The following is a 15,867-nucleotide window of genomic DNA, read 5'->3' as shown; positions in this document are numbered from 1 at the left end:
CTGACCACAGTGCTCTCTGCTGACACCTCTGTTCATGTTAGGAACTGTCCAGAGTACAAGCAAATCCCCATAGCAAACCTACCCTGCTCTGGACAGTTCCTAAAACGGACAGTGGTGTCAGCAGAGAGCACTGTGGTCAGGCAGAAAGGAAAAAAAAATAAAAAAATAACTTCCTGTGGATCATAACAGCAGCTGATAAGTACTGGAAGGATTAGGATTTTTTAATAGAAATAATTTACAAATCTGTTAAACGTTTGGGCACCAGTTGATTTAAGAAAAAAAAAAGTTTTCCAGTGGAGTACCCCTTTAAGGTGTTAAAATAATAAAATAATATTTTTACATTCAGTAAAAAGGGTTTATTCATTCTACATAATAATAATAATAATAATAATAAAAATGTTAATAAAATATTATTAATATTACTACTATTATTACTATTATTTTTATAATTCTTATATTATAATTATTATAATTATTATTAATAAAAGAATAATTTTAATAATAAAATATTATTACTACTATTATTAATACTACTACTAATAAAGAAAATGGTTATTAATAGCATATTATTATTACTATTATTATTATTACTAGAGATGAGCGAATTTACAGTAAATTTGATTCGTCACGAACTTCTCGGCTCGGCAGTTGATGACTTTTCCTGCATAAATTAGTTCAGCTTTCAGGGGCTCCGGTGGCTGGAAAAGGTGGATACAGTACTAGGAAAGAGTCTCCAGCCACCGGAGCACCTGAAAGCTGAACTAATTTACGCAGGAAATGTCATCAACTGCCGAGCCGAGAAGTTTGTGACGAATCGAATTTACTGTAAGTTCGCTCATCTCTAATTATTACTACTACTAATAATAATGATGATAATAGTAATAATAATAAAAATAATGATCATAATAATAATAATAATGATAATGATGATAATAATAACAATAATGATGATGATGATGATGATGATAATGATGATCATAATGATGATAATAATGATGATGATAATAACAATAATGATGATAATGATAATAATAATGGTGATGATGATAATAATGATAATAATAATGATGATGATAATAATGATATTAATAATGATGATAAGAATAATAATGATAATAATAATTATTAATAATGATAATAATAATGATATTAATAATGATGATGATGATGATGATGATGATGATGATGATGATGATAATAATAATTATGATGATGATGATAATATATTATAAAATAATAAATAATCATCCTTATATCTAACTATATCACATTCTGTCTATTAATATATATATTTTTTTCTGCAACAGATGAAGAGTCCAGAAAATTCCGTCTATCATGTAAGTATCTTGTGGGACGACAGAGATTATTGGATCGTGAGTCACAAATAACGGTGAAAAGTCGGAAGTTATGAGTCTATATTAGTGGCCCACGGAAAGGTTGAGAAAAGTGTTTCCAATCAGTGTGCCCCCGGCTGTCGCAAAACTACAACTCCCAGCATGCCCGGACAACATAAGGCAAGACTCAAACATTGACTCCTCCAGTAGGTGGCTCCAGAGAGCAAATTACTTTGCACTGCTTTTTTTCTCCCATAATTCTCCACTCACCATTTGGTGTTCTCCTCAAGGAGAACCATTACCCCATTCGGTCCTATAACATAGGTTAGTAAGATGACATTTTCTGGTAGGTAGAATACTGACAAAGTGGTTTTTGTTTTTATTTTTTTCAGATTTTTTTTCCTTAATTCTGTTCTATTTTTAGGATGTAAAAATGTTTTTTGCTTTTAAATATTTCAGGATCTGCAAAGAGACAAGATGAACGATCCCTACAGCGACATCCGGGTCAAGCAGGTAAGTGCCTTATAAGGTCCTTCGGGGGCTCAAAAACTTAAAAGGAATATATATATTTTTTTTTTAAATCAACTGGCGCCAGAAAGTTAAACAGATTTGTAAATTACTTCTATTTCAAAATCTTAATCCTTCCAGTACTTATCAGCTGCTGTAGGCTCCACTGGAAGTTGTGTAGTTCTTTCCAGTCTGCTCTCTGCTGCCACCTCTGTGTCAGGAACTGTCCAGAGTAGAAGCAAGTGCCCATAGCAAACCTCTCCTGCTCCCTGACAGTTCCTGATATGGACAGAGGTGTCAGCAGAGAGCACTGTGGTCAGACTGGAAAGAACGACACAACTTCCTCTGTAGTATACAGCAGCTGATAAGTACTGGAAGGATTATGATTTTAAGATAGAAGTCATTTACAAATCTGTTTAACTTTCTGGCATAAATTGATTTAAGAAAAAAAAAAAAAAGTTTTCCAGTGGAGTACCCCTTTAAAAGATTCTAGTAAAAAGTTTTGAAACTTCCCGATAAACATTGTTGTTTCAAATTCTTCAAATTTTCAACATATCTGCTTGCTGTTAGTGTATGGTAGAATTCTCCAACCTGTATCTGTTGCAAAACTACAACTCCCAGCATGCCCTGACAGCCGAAGGCTGTCAGGGCATGCTGGGAGTTGTAGTTTTGCAACAGCTGGGCGCACACCGGCAACATATGTGTTAACATCCAGATGCCAAAATTTGATACAATTGTGTCCAATCCAGACTCTCATCTGATACATTGTAGCAAACTGTCAATACAGGTGCGGTTGCAATTGTTGCAAACTCTCAGCTGTGCAACGTTTGGCCGAAAAACAGGAACGTATCATTCACTGACAGCAATCAGAGATGGTGAAAATGGTTAGGGGATTGAAAGACATTGGGGGGGTGGGGGGTTGGTTTTAGATGTTTAAAACTTGGCGCCACATTTTTTACCAAATTTCGGCGCATTTTCGAAGGAGTTTACACCAAAAAAAAAAAAAAAAAAGTTTGCACGAGGCGCTCCAGTTTTTGAAAAGCGGGCGTGTTATCGGATTTTGTCGAGAAAACGGGACAATTTCAAAAGCTTTATCCGAAAATTCTGGCAAAAAGTAAATTTTTTAAAGATTATTCTCGCTTTGAAATTTTTTTCCAAAGTTATATAAAGCATTTGACATTGCAAAAATACTATTAGCGGCAGCACAACATGCCGGAGCTGGGACCGCTCGGAAACGCACACAGTCTCCATAGACGGCAATGCATTCCCGATTGGAATCCACAGAAAGGAATTGTTTCTGCCGAGACTGGAATTGGAATTTCCACGGTAGACGATTTTGCCGTTTAAACTGTGCAGCAGAATCCAATGGGCCTCTACTGCAATGGGCTGATGTCCGCCATTAACCCCTCAGATGCCGCGATCAATACAGATCACAGCATCTGTGGCAATGTGGGCGTTCTGCTGGATGATCGGATCGCCCCCACGGTCCGGCCACAGGGATCAGATCATCAAAATGGCGGGCGGAGGTCCCCTAACCTGCCTCTGGCCGCTCTCCCGGGGGTCTTCTCCTCTGGTCTGACATCGGGCAGACCAGAGAAGAAGATCGCTGATAATACTGATCAGTGCTATGCCTATGTATAGCATTGAACAGTATTAGCAATCTAATAATTGCTATAGATAGCCCCCTATGGGGAGACAAAAAGTGTAAAAAAAAAAAATAACGAAATAAATAAATAAAAAAAGTTAAAAAATTTTTTTGAAAAATCCCCTCCCTCAATGAAAATTTTAATCACCCCTTTTTCCCCCCCAAAAAAATGTAAAAACAAAACAAAAATAATAATAATAATCATAATAAACATAGTTGGTATCGACGCAAGCATAAATGTCCAAACTATCAAAATATCATGTAAATTATTTAGTACGGTGAATGTTGTAAACGTGAAAAAAATAAAAAAATTGCAGTGTTTTGGTCACATCACATTCCGAAAAAAGAAAAATTGTAAAATGCAATCAAATAGTCACATATATGCAAAAGTGATACAAAAAAAAGCCCCTACAGATTACAGCGCAAAAAATTAGCCCATATACCGAAAAATGAGAAAGTTATAGGTGGTCAAAATAAGGCAATTTAACACATACTTTTTTTTTTAACCCCTTAAGGACGCAGGGTTTTTCATTATTGCGCTTTCGTTTTTTCCTCCTTACCTTTTAAAAATCATAACCCTTTAAATTTTCCACCTAAAAATCAATATTATGGCTTATTTTTTGCGTCACCAATTCTACTTTGCAGTGAAATCAGTCATTTTACCCAAAAATTCTCGGCGAAACGGAAAAAAAAATCATTGTGCGATAAAATCGAAGATAAAACACCATTTTGTAACTTTTGGGGGCTTCCGTTTCTACGCAGTGCATATTTCGGTAAAAATGACACCTTATCATTATTCTGTAGGTCCATACGATTAAAATGATCCCCTACTTATATAGGTTAGATATTGTCGCACTTCTGGAAAAAATCATAACTACATGCAGGAAAATTTATACGTTTAAAAATGTCCTCTTCTGACCCCTATAACTTTTTATTTTTCTGTGTTCAGGGCGCTATGAGGGCTCATTGTTTGCGCCGTGATCTGAAGTTTTTAGCGGAACCATTTTTGTTCTGATCAGACTTTTTGATAAATTTTTATTCACTTTTTTGTGGTATAAAAAGTGATCAAAAATGCGCTATTTTGGACTTTTGAATTTTTTTGCACTTACGCCATTGAACATGCGGTTTAAAAAGCGGTATATTTTTATGATTCGGACATTTCCGCACGCGGCAAAACCACATATGTTTATTTTTATTTACACTGTGTTTTTTTTATTCTTGGAAATGCCGGGTGATTCCAACTTTTATTAGGGGAAGGGATAATTGAAAGGGTTAATGATTTTTTTACACTTTTCTTATACAATATTATAGCTCCTATAGGGGACGCTATAACATTGCATTTACTGATCTTTTACACTGATTGATCCATCTCCATAGGAATGCATCAATCAGTGTTTTCGGCGATTGAATGCTCAGGTCTGGATCTCAGGCTGGAAGCATTCGTTCGGCGATCGGACAGCGCAGGAGAAGGTAAGAAGACCTCCTCCTGTGCTACAGCTGTTCGTGATGCCACGATTATACCGCAGCGATCCCGAACAGCTCCCTGAGCTAACCGGCACATTTTACTTTCGTTTTTAGCCGCGCTGCTCAGCTTTGAGCGCGTGGCTAAAGGGTTAATAACACGCGGCACCGCGATCAGTGCCGCGCGCTATTAGCGGCAGGTCCAGGCTTCACTATGACGCCGGGCCCGCCGCGATATGATGCGGGGTCGCCGTCTGACCCCGCGTTATATCGCAGGACCGGGACTCATGACGTACGCGTACGTCATGGGTCCTTAAGGGGTCAATGATATAAAAAGTGGCCAAAAAAAAGCTTTTTTGGAATTTTTTATTTTTTTGCGCGTACGCCATTGACCGTGCGGTTTAATTAACGATATTTTTATAGTTCGGACATTTACGCACGCGGCGATACCACATGTTTATTTTTATTTACACGGGTTTTTTTTTATGGGAAAAGGGGGGTGATTCAAAATTTTTATTAGGGAAGGGGTTAAATGATCTTTATTAACACTTTTTTTTTCATTATTTTTTTTTTTGCAGTGTTATAGCTCCCATAGGGGCCTATAACACTGCACACACTGATCTCTTACACTGATCATTGTTATCCCATAGGGACCTATAACACTGCACACACTGATCTCTTACACTGATCATTGTTATCCCATAGGGACCTATAAAACTGCACACACTGATCTCTTATACTGATCATTGTTATCCCATATGGACCTATAACACTGCACACACTGATCTCTTATACTGATCATTATTATCCCATAGGGACCTATAACACTGCACACACTGATCTCTTACACTGATCATTGTTATCCCATAGGGACCTATAACACTGCACACACTGATCTCTTACACTGATCATTGTTATCCCATAGGGACCTATAACACTGCACACACTGATCTCTTACACTGATCATTGTTATCCCATAGGGACCTATAGCACTGCTCACACTGATCTCTTATACTGATCATTGTTATCCCATAGGGACCTATAGCACTGCACACACTGATCTCTTATACTGATCATTGTTATTCCACAGGGACCTATAACACTGCACACACTGATCTCTTATACTGATCATTATTCTCCCATAGGGACCTATAACAGTGCACACACTGATCTCTTATACTGATCATTGTTATCCCATAGGGACCTATAGCACTGCACACACTGATCTCTCATGCTGATCATTATTATCCCATAGGGACCTATAGCACTGCACACACTGATCTCTCATGCTGATCATTATTATCCCATAGGGACCTATAGCACTGCTCACACTGATCTCTTATACTGATCATTGTTATCCCATAGGGACCTATAGCACTGCACACACTGATCTCTCATGCTGATCATTATTATCCCATAGGGACCTATAGCACTGCACACACTGATCTCTCATGCTGATCATTATTATCCCATAGGGACCTATAGCACTGCTCACACTGATCTCTTATACTGATCATTGTTATCCCATAGGGACCTATAGCACTGCACACACTGATCTCTTATACTGATCATTGTTATCCCATAGGGACCTATAACACTGCACACACTGATCATTGTTATCCCATAGGGACCTATAACACTGCACACACTGATCTCTTATACTGATCATTGTTATCCCATAGGGACCTATAACACTGCACACACTGATCTCTCATGCTGATCACTGGTGTGTATTAACACGCCTGTGATCAGTGTTATCGGCGCTTGACTGATCCTGCCTGGATCTCAGGCACGGAGCAGTCATTTGCCGATCGGACACAGAGGAGGCAGGTAAGGGCCCTCCCGGTGTCCTGTAAGCTGTTCGGGACGCCGCGATTTCACCGCGGCGGTCCCGAACAGCCCGACTGAGCAGCCGGGATACTTTCACTTTCGCTTCAGACGCGGCAGTCAGCTTTGATCGCCGCATCTGAAAGGTTAATACCGCACATCGCCGCGATCGGTGATGTCCTGTATTAGCTGCGGGTCCCAGCCGTTGATGACCGACCCGATATGACGCGGGGAAACCGCGTGACCCTGCGGCATATCGCGGGAGCCGGTGGAGGACATAAATATACGTCCTTCGTCGTTAAGGGGTTAAAGCAGAACAGTAATAGAAAAGGAGGTAAAGATGGGTATCATTTTATTCCTAATTGACCCACAGAATAAAGAAAACATGTCATTTTTACCGTAAAGTGTACAGCGTGAAAACGAAATCTTCCAATATTTACAACATTTCTGTTTACATAAATTATATGTTTTGGGTTCGCCGTACATTTTATGGTAAAATGAGGGGTGTCGTTACAAAGGAAATTTGGTCACGCGAAAAACGAAAGCAAGGAAGAAAAAACGAATACGCAAAAATAAAAACCCCTTAAGGACGCAGGACGTAAATGTACGTCCTGGTGAGGTGGTACTTAACGCACCAGGACGTACATTTATGTCCTAAGCATAACCGCGGGCATCGGAGCGATGCCCGTGTCATGCGCGGCTGATCCCGGCTGCTGATCGCAGCCAGGGACCCGCCGGCAATGGCCGACGCCCGCGATCTCGCGGGCGTCCGCCATTAACCCCTCAGGTGCCGGGATCAATACAGATCCCGGCATCTGCGGCAGTTCGCGATTTAAATGAACGATCGGATCGCCCGCAGCGCTGCTGCGGGGATCCGATCATTCATAACGCCGCACGGAGGTCCCCTCTCCTTCCTCCGTGCGGCTCCCGGCATCTCCTGCTCTGGTCTGTGATCGAGCAGACCAGAGCAGAAGATCACCGAAAACACTGATCTGTTCTATGTCCTATACATAGAACAGATCAGTATTAGCAATCATGGTATTGCTATGAATAGTCCCCTATGGGGACTATTCAAGTGTAAAAAAAAATGTAAAAAAATGTAAAAGTAAAAGTAAAAAAAAAGTGAAAAATCCCCTCCCCCAATAAAAAAGTAAAACGTCCGTTTTTTCCTATTTTACCCCCAAAAAGCGTAAAAAACATTTTTTATAGACATATTTGGTATCGCCGCGTGCGTAAATGTCCGAACTATTAAAATAAAATGTTAATGATCCCGTACGGTGAACGGCGTGAACGAAAAAAAATTAAAAAAGTCCAAAATTCCTACTTTTTTAATACATTTTATTAAAAAAAAAATTATAAAAAATGTATTAAAAGTTTTTTATATACAAATGTGGTATCAAAAAAAAGTACAGATCATGGCGCAAAAAATGAGCCCCCATACCGCCGCTTATACGGAAAAATAAAAAAGTTATAGGTCATCAAAATAAAGGGATTATAAACGTACTAATTTGGTTAAAAAGTTTGTGATTTTTTTTAAGCGCAACAATAATATAAAAGTATATAATAATGGGTATCATTTTAATCGTATTGACCTTCAGAATAAAGAACACATGTCATTTTTACCAGAAATTGTACGGCGTGAAAACAAAACCTTCCAAAATTAGCAAAATTGCGTTTTTCGTTTTAATTTCCCCACAAAAATAGTGTTTTTTGGTTGCGCCATACATTTTATGATATAATGAGTGATGTCATTACAAAGGACAACTGGTCGTGCAAAAAACAAGCCCTCATACTAGTCTGTGGATGAAAATATAAAAGAGTTATGATTTTTAGAAGGCGAGGAGGAAAAAATGAAAACGTAAAAATTAAATTGTCTGAGTCCTTAAGGCCAAAATGGGCTGAGTCCTTAAGGGGTTAAGGGGTACTCCGGTGGAAAACTTTATTTACTTTTTTTTTTTTTTTTAATCAACTGGTGCCAGAAAGTCAAACATATTTGTAAATTACTTCTATTAAAAAATCTTAATCCTTCCAGTACTTATTAGCTGCTGAATACTACAGAGGAAATTATTTTCTTTTTGGAACACAGAGCTCTCTGCTGACATCCTGACCACAGTGCTCTCTGCTGACATCTCTGTCCATTTTAGGAACTGTCCAGAGCAGCATATTTTTGCTATGAGGATTTTCTCCTACTCTGGACAGTTCCTAAAATGGACAGAGACGTCAGCAGAGAGCACTGTGCTCGTGATGTCAGCAGAGAGCACTGTGTTCCAAAAAGAAAACCATTTCCTTTGTACTATTCAGCAGCTAATAATTATTGGAAGCATTAAGTTTTTTTTAATAGAAGTAATTTACAAATCTGTTTAACTTTCTGGCACCAGTTGATTTAAAAAAGTTTTCCACTGGAGTACCCCTTTAAGGGGGTTAAACTGGTGGCACGTTTGGCTTTGCGGCACATCCAGGTCCGTACGGCGATTCTGCATAATTGATGTAAATGTTGCGAAATTTTACAGAAATTGGGAAATCTGAGAAGAAAAACAACTTGCGCCATTTTTACCATGATTTCAGTCACTTTAGATTAAAAAAAAAAACAACAACAAAAAACGTGTATGCTGCTAATAAGACACGTGGGGGAGAGGGGGAAATAAACAAAATACACAAACATTACAAAAAAAAAAAAAAAGTTACGGCATTTTTTATGACGTCTTTTTTGTTGGTCTTCATAAGTTTTGAAGTTTGTTTATTTTTCGCACCAATTCTTTTTTTTTTTTCCCCATCCACAAATATTTATCGGATCGGATGTTTGGACCCAATTTATTCTACGAAAACAAAAGCTCGTAAATATTACAGTTCGTAAATATTATCAATGTCACGTTTAAAATTTGTATCATTGGAAAGAGAAAGAAAAAAAAACTTTTTTTTTAATTTATTTATTTTTTTACTTTTTTTTACATCATTCCAAAGTTTGTGTAACCTTTGCGCCAAAGTTTGTGTAAACTTTTCTGGTGAAAATATCCTGTAATCTAAAGGAAAAATGGAGGGCACGCTCGCTTTTCAAAAAACTGGCGCGTTTCGTGCGTGTTTATTTTTATTTTTTTTGGTGTAAGCTAATTTGAAAAATTTTGGCGTGAAACTCAGTAATAGGAACTATAGCAAAACTACAACTCCCAGCATGCCCGGACAGCCGTTGGCTGTCCGGGCATGCTGGGAGTTGTAGTTTTGCAACAGCTGGAGGCACCCTAGTTGGGAAGCATTGATGTATAGCAATGACCTTACATACACCCATGAGGGTCAGTATTATGTATGCGGTAGCGTGGCGCAGTGGCGGCACAGCTGCCGGTGTTATATGGCGGTACACGGTGCCGGTGGCTGGTTTTAGCTGCAGGCTGTATTATTATTATTGGAGTATAAAGCACAGTGTGTTATCTATGGCGCGCGCCCGGCTCTGCTATACGTTCTGTGCACCCCCCGGGCCCCCATGTGCAGTATGTTCAGTAGACAGGAGAGGGCACAGTGGGCACGAGGAGACGTTTATCATCAGCATCGTCTGCTTTCCCGAGGAAACGAGAAAATACTGCGGCGTCTGATCTACAGAACCAGCAGAATGTACAGGAAGCACAGGGTAGACTGCTGGGACTTGTAGTTCTTCTGGATTATGTGCTGAAAGTGGTACTCAAAGTGTCCTCCTCACGGGGGTCCTCAGTGTCCTCCTCATGGGGGTCCTCAGTGTCGTCCTTACGAGGGTCCTCATAGTGTCCTCCTCACAGGGGTCCTCCTCATAGTGTCCTCCTCACAGGGGTCCTCCTCATAGTGTCCTCCTCACAGGGGTCCTCCTCATAGTGTCCTCCTCACAGGGGTCCTCCTCATAGTGTCCTCCTCACGGGGGTCCTCATAGTGTCCTCACGGGGGTCCTCAGTGTCCTCCTCATGGGGGTCCTCATAGTGTCGTCCTTACGAGGGTCCTCAGTGTCATCCTCACGGGGGTCCTCATAGTGTCCTCCTCACGGGGGTCCTCCTAGTGTCCTCCTCACGGGGGTCCTCCTAGTGTCCTCCTCACGGGGGTCCTCCTAGTGTCCTCCTCACAGGGGTCCTCCTAGTGTCCTCCTCACAGGGGTCCTCCTAGTGTCCTCCTCACAGGGGTCCTCCTAGTGTCCTCCTCACAGGGGTCCTCAGTGTCCTCCTCACGGGGGTCCTCATAGTGTCCTCCTCACAGGGGTCCTCATAGTGTCCTCCTCACAGGGGTCCTCAGTGTCCTCCTCACAGGGGTCCTCATAGTGTCCTCACGGGGGTCCTCAGTGTCCTCCTAGTGTCCTCCTCACAGGGGTCCTCCTAGTGTCCTCCTCACAGGGGTCCGCCTAGTGTCCTCCTCACAGAGGTCCTCAATGTCCTCCTCACAGGGGTCCTCAGTGTCCTCCTCACGGGGGTCCTCATAGTGTCCTCCTCACAGGGGTCCTCAGTGTCCTCCTCACAGGGGTCCTCCTAGTGTCCTCCTCACAGGGGTCCTCAGTGTCCTCCTCACAGGGGTCCTCATAGTGTCCTCACGGGGGTCCTCAGTGTCCTCCTAGTGTCCTCCTCACAGGGGTCCTCCTAGTGTCCTCCTCACAGGGGTCCTCAGTGTCCTCCTCACAGGGGTCCTCAGTGTCCTCCTCACAGGGGTCCTCATAGTGTCCTCCTCACGGGGGTCCTCAGTGTCCTCCTCATGGGGGTCCTCAGTGTCCTCCTCACGGGGGTCCTCAGTGTCGTCCTTACGAGGGTCCTCATAGTGTCCTCCTCACAGGGGTCCTCCTCATAGTGTCCTCCTCACAGGGGTCCTCCTCATAGTGTCCTCCTCACAGGGGTCCTCCTCATAGTGTCCTCCTCACAGGGGTCCTCATAGTGTCCTCACGGGGTCCTCATAGTGTCCTCCTCATGGGGGTCCTCATAGTGTCGTCCTTACGAGGGTCCTCAGTGTCATCCTCACGGGGGTCCTCATAGTGTCCTCCTCACGGGGGTCCTCCTAGTGTCCTCCTCACGGGGGTCCTCCTAGTGTCCTCCTCACAGGGGTCCTCCTAGTGTCCTCCTCACAGGGGTCCTCCTAGTGCCCTCCTCACAGGGGTCCTCCTAGTGCCCTCCTCACAGGGGTCCTCCTAGTGTCCTCCTCACAGGGGTCCTCCTAGTGTCCTCCTCACAGAGGTCCTCAATGTCCTCCTCACAGGGGTCCTCAGTGTCCTCCTCACAGGGTCCTCCTAGTGTCCTCCTCACAGGGGTCCTCAGTGTCCTCCTCACAGGGGTCCTCAGTGTCCTCACGGGGGTCCTTAGTGTCCTCCTCGTGTCCTCCTCACAGGGGTCCTCAGTGTCCTCCTCACAGGGGTCCTCATAGTGTCCTCACGGGGGTCCTCAGTGTCCTCCTCACAGGGGTCCTCCTAGTGTCCTCCTCACAGGGGTCCTCAGTGTCCTCCTCACAGGGGTCCTCATAGTGTCCTCACGGGGGTCCTCAGTGTCCTCCTCGTGTCCTCCTCACAGGGGTCCTCAGTGTCCTCCTCACAGGGGTCCTCAGTGTCCTCACGGGGGTCCTCATAGTGTCATCCTCACGGGGGTCCTCCTAGTGTCCTCCTCACAGGGGTCCTCCTAGTGTCCTCCTCACAGGGGTCCTCCTAGTGTCCTCCTCACAGAGGTCCTCAGTGTCCTCCTCACAGGGGTCCTCAGTGTCCTCCTCACAGGGTCCTCCTAGTGTCCTCCTCACAGGGGTCCTCAGTGTCCTCCTCACAGGGGTCCTCATAGTGTCCTCACGGGGGTCCTCAGTGTCCTCCTAGTGTCCTCCTCACAGGGGTCCTCAGTGTCCTCCTCACAGGGGTCCTCCTAGTGTCCTCCTCACAGGGGTCCTCAGTGTCCTCCTCACAGGGGTCCTCATAGTGTCCTCACGGGGGTCCTCAGTGTCCTCCTCGTGTCCTCCTCACAGGGGTCCTCCTAGTGTCCTCCTCACAGGGGTCCTCAGTGTCCTCCTCACAGGGGTCCTCAGTGTCCTCCTCACAGGGGTCCTCCTAGTGTCCTCCTCACAGGGGTCCTCCTAGTGTCCTCCTCACAGGGGTCCTCAGTGTCCTCCTCACGGGGGTCCTCATAGTGTCCTCCTCACGGGGGTCCTCATAGTGTCCTCCTCACGGGGGTCCTCAGGGGGTCCTCAGTGTAATCCTCAGAGGTTTCCTCAGGGGGTCCTCATAGTGTCATGGCCCCTATAGAATTCCCTCTATGACATGTAGGTTCTTGGCTCCTCAGTAGGTCGGGGGTCACCAGTTTTTAGATTACCTTATTATCCTCTTATCCTTATCTGGCTGCGACTTTCAGCTGAAAAAATACAAAAAACATGAACCGTATTTGGATTACCAATATCCTCCGCTTCATCTGTCCTCCCCCCTCCCCCGTCATTCAGACATTCATTGTGCTATGAACAGAAAAAGAAAACATTTTCCAAACCTCTACAAGTCATTACAGTCACAATGAGATTCTTTCCGCCGAGAAGCCATATTGGATTGGCCAAAAAAAAAGAAAAAAAGAAAATTTGGATCAATAAATCTCTGTGTTCTCCCAGGAAGGGTCTGATGCTCATTTCTCTCCTGTGAATCTCATCAATCGTGGAGCCGACGCGTTTCACAGTTCAAAACCCTCCCGGAGCAGAGCGCAAATCCGGTCCCTGCTCACACACATCGCTTCTGCTGTTATTCTGCATTTATAAAGACTGGAAAGTCCGCTATGGAAGGTTTTATGCGGGGAAAAACAAACAAACACAGATTTACATGCACAAAACCTAGAATAAGCCTCAGTCCCTTAAAGGGGTACTCCGCTGCTCAGCGTTTGGAACTAACTGTTCTGAATGCTGGAGTCGGGAGCTTGTGACGTCACACCCCCGCCCCCTCAATGCAAGTCTATGGGAGGGGGCGTGACAGGCGTCACGCCCCCTCCCATAGACTTGCATTGAGGGGGCGGGGCACGAGGAGGCGGGGCTATTACGTCATAAGCTCCCAACGTCGGCTCCACTGTTCGGAACAGTTTGTTCCAAACGCTGAGCAGCGGAGTACCCCTTTGACTACATTTATGTAAAGCTCGTACAGACCTCAAAAGGAGCTATATAAATCTGTAAGCGTTGAGCATCCTCTAGTGATGACTTTTTTTTTTTTTAATAATCACAAGAGGCCGCTCAATGCATTTAGATTTACACAGCTCCCCCTTGAGGTTCAGGGGTTCTCCACCATGAAGGAAGCAGCACTACTAGGCCCAGCCAACACGTTTCAAGCCTTTAAAAAAAGGTTAAGAACCTAAAAAGTGACCTGATTTCTAAATAGAGGTGAACCAAGAGTGACCTGTAGGCCTTTGGGTATAAAAGCTTTTTTAATATACCGTATTAGGGAATGATTAGAGGGACTAAATTGGAGAGTGGCTTACAAAGAGGGTTTTGAGGACCTGTCCTGCATTACACCAGCTACCAACTGATGTGAATGGGCGCTGTGCAATACTTCCCTTTCCCCTGTGGTGGCGCTATAGAGAAACCCAATACTTCCTGCAGGTTTTCCGCACAGATCACAGCTAATGCCTGAGGCTCAAAGTAGGAGGAAAATTTGTGATCTACATATGGTGAAGAGTAACTTGTATGAATAGTCAGACAGGTAGAGAACCCCTTTAATTATTTAAGTAATATGTATTTTGGGTACAGCTATCATTTAGAAAAAAATATAAAAAATGTTCTCTAATCTAAAGGACCTTGGGAAATGCCCTAATCAACATAAAGAAAAATAAAATACATAAAAAAAAAATTAAAAAAAAGGAATACATAAATAAAAAATATGTATATAAATATATTTTAATGATTATATATTATAATAATCATAATGAAATTATATAAACACAATAATGATAACAACATGGAAAAAAGATATAACAATATAAAAAAATGATAGATATTATAATCATAATAATAAAATTATAAAAAAAAAAAATTAAAAAATAATTCTGGAGGTCAGTAAGATCTTTGTCTATGGATGTGCTACTAAATTAGAAATTTCCCATAACTCCTCAAAAACCTACAGACTGGCCCTGTCTATCCGCCCTGCTTTACACTGCTGAATGGGGGAGACTAAAACTCCACCCACTGGAACAAGCCCCGCCCCCTTAATATTCAAATTCCACAATGGATGTTGCAGGATTCGGGCGATCAGAACGCTGGTCATCGTATTTGGAAAATAAAGCAAACCGTGTGCCTCCAGCTGTTGCAATACTACAACGCCCAGCATGCCTGGAGTGTGGCTTTAAGATCTTATTCCGAACATTTAATATTTTCAATCTTCTTTTTAAGATTACGGAACACAAAAAACATTTGCAGAGTTACACCGCTCCTCCTGTATTGTCATGGTAATAAACAACCTGTCATTTTCCCGAGCAACGGTGAGGAAAATCTCCCGGGGGAATAACACAGGTTTCACCGGGGAATGAAATTGAAAGTAAATGTATGCGCTAAAGTGAATCCGGGGATCGAAATGAAAAGCCAATGTCGGCTGTTTACTGATAATTATACCGGAGAGTCAGAACCTGGAGCGCAACGCGAGAGACGACAGACGGCGACAATGACATATACAGTATAGAGAAAAATCACAGTCATATCTATATCTATCTTATATCTATCTATCTCATATCTATCTTATATATATATCTATCTCATATCTATCTATCTATCTATCTCATATCTATCTATCTATCTCATATCTATCTATCTATCTCATATCTATCTCATATCTATCTATCTCATATCTATATCTATCTTATATCTATCTATCTCATATCTATCTTATATATATATCTATCTTATATCTATCTATCTATCTATCTCATATCTATCTATCTATCTCATATCTATCTCATATCTATCTATCTATCTCATATCTATCTCATATCTATCTATCTATCTCATATCTATCTTATATATATATCTATCTTATATCTATCTATCTATCTCATATCTATCTCATATCTATCTATCTATCTCATATCTATCTCATATCTATCTATCTATCTCATATCTATCTCATATCTATCTATCTCATATCTATCTATCTATCTCATATCTATCTAT

The 15,867-nt window shown here is 42.3% G+C and overlaps 1 protein-coding gene across 1 annotated transcript in view; it reads left to right on the top strand.

The window, feature by feature from the left end:
• Nucleotides 1–15,867, top strand: part of CD247 (CD247 molecule) — a 132,256-nt gene that overhangs the window by 105,017 nt on the left and 11,372 nt on the right. The window contains exons 5-6 of the mRNA XM_056559890.1: nt 1,308–1,337; nt 1,794–1,847. Of these exons, the coding sequence (XP_056415865.1) occupies nt 1,308–1,337; nt 1,794–1,847 (84 nt within the window). The remainder of the gene's footprint in view (nt 1–1,307; nt 1,338–1,793; nt 1,848–15,867) is intronic.

This window comes from Hyla sarda, chromosome 2, assembly GCF_029499605.1.
Source record: "Hyla sarda isolate aHylSar1 chromosome 2, aHylSar1.hap1, whole genome shotgun sequence".
Lineage (NCBI taxonomy): Eukaryota > Metazoa > Chordata > Amphibia > Anura > Hylidae > Hyla > Hyla sarda.
The sequence above is the reverse complement of the archived record's forward strand: the minus strand, read 5'-3'. Positions and strand labels throughout refer to the sequence as shown.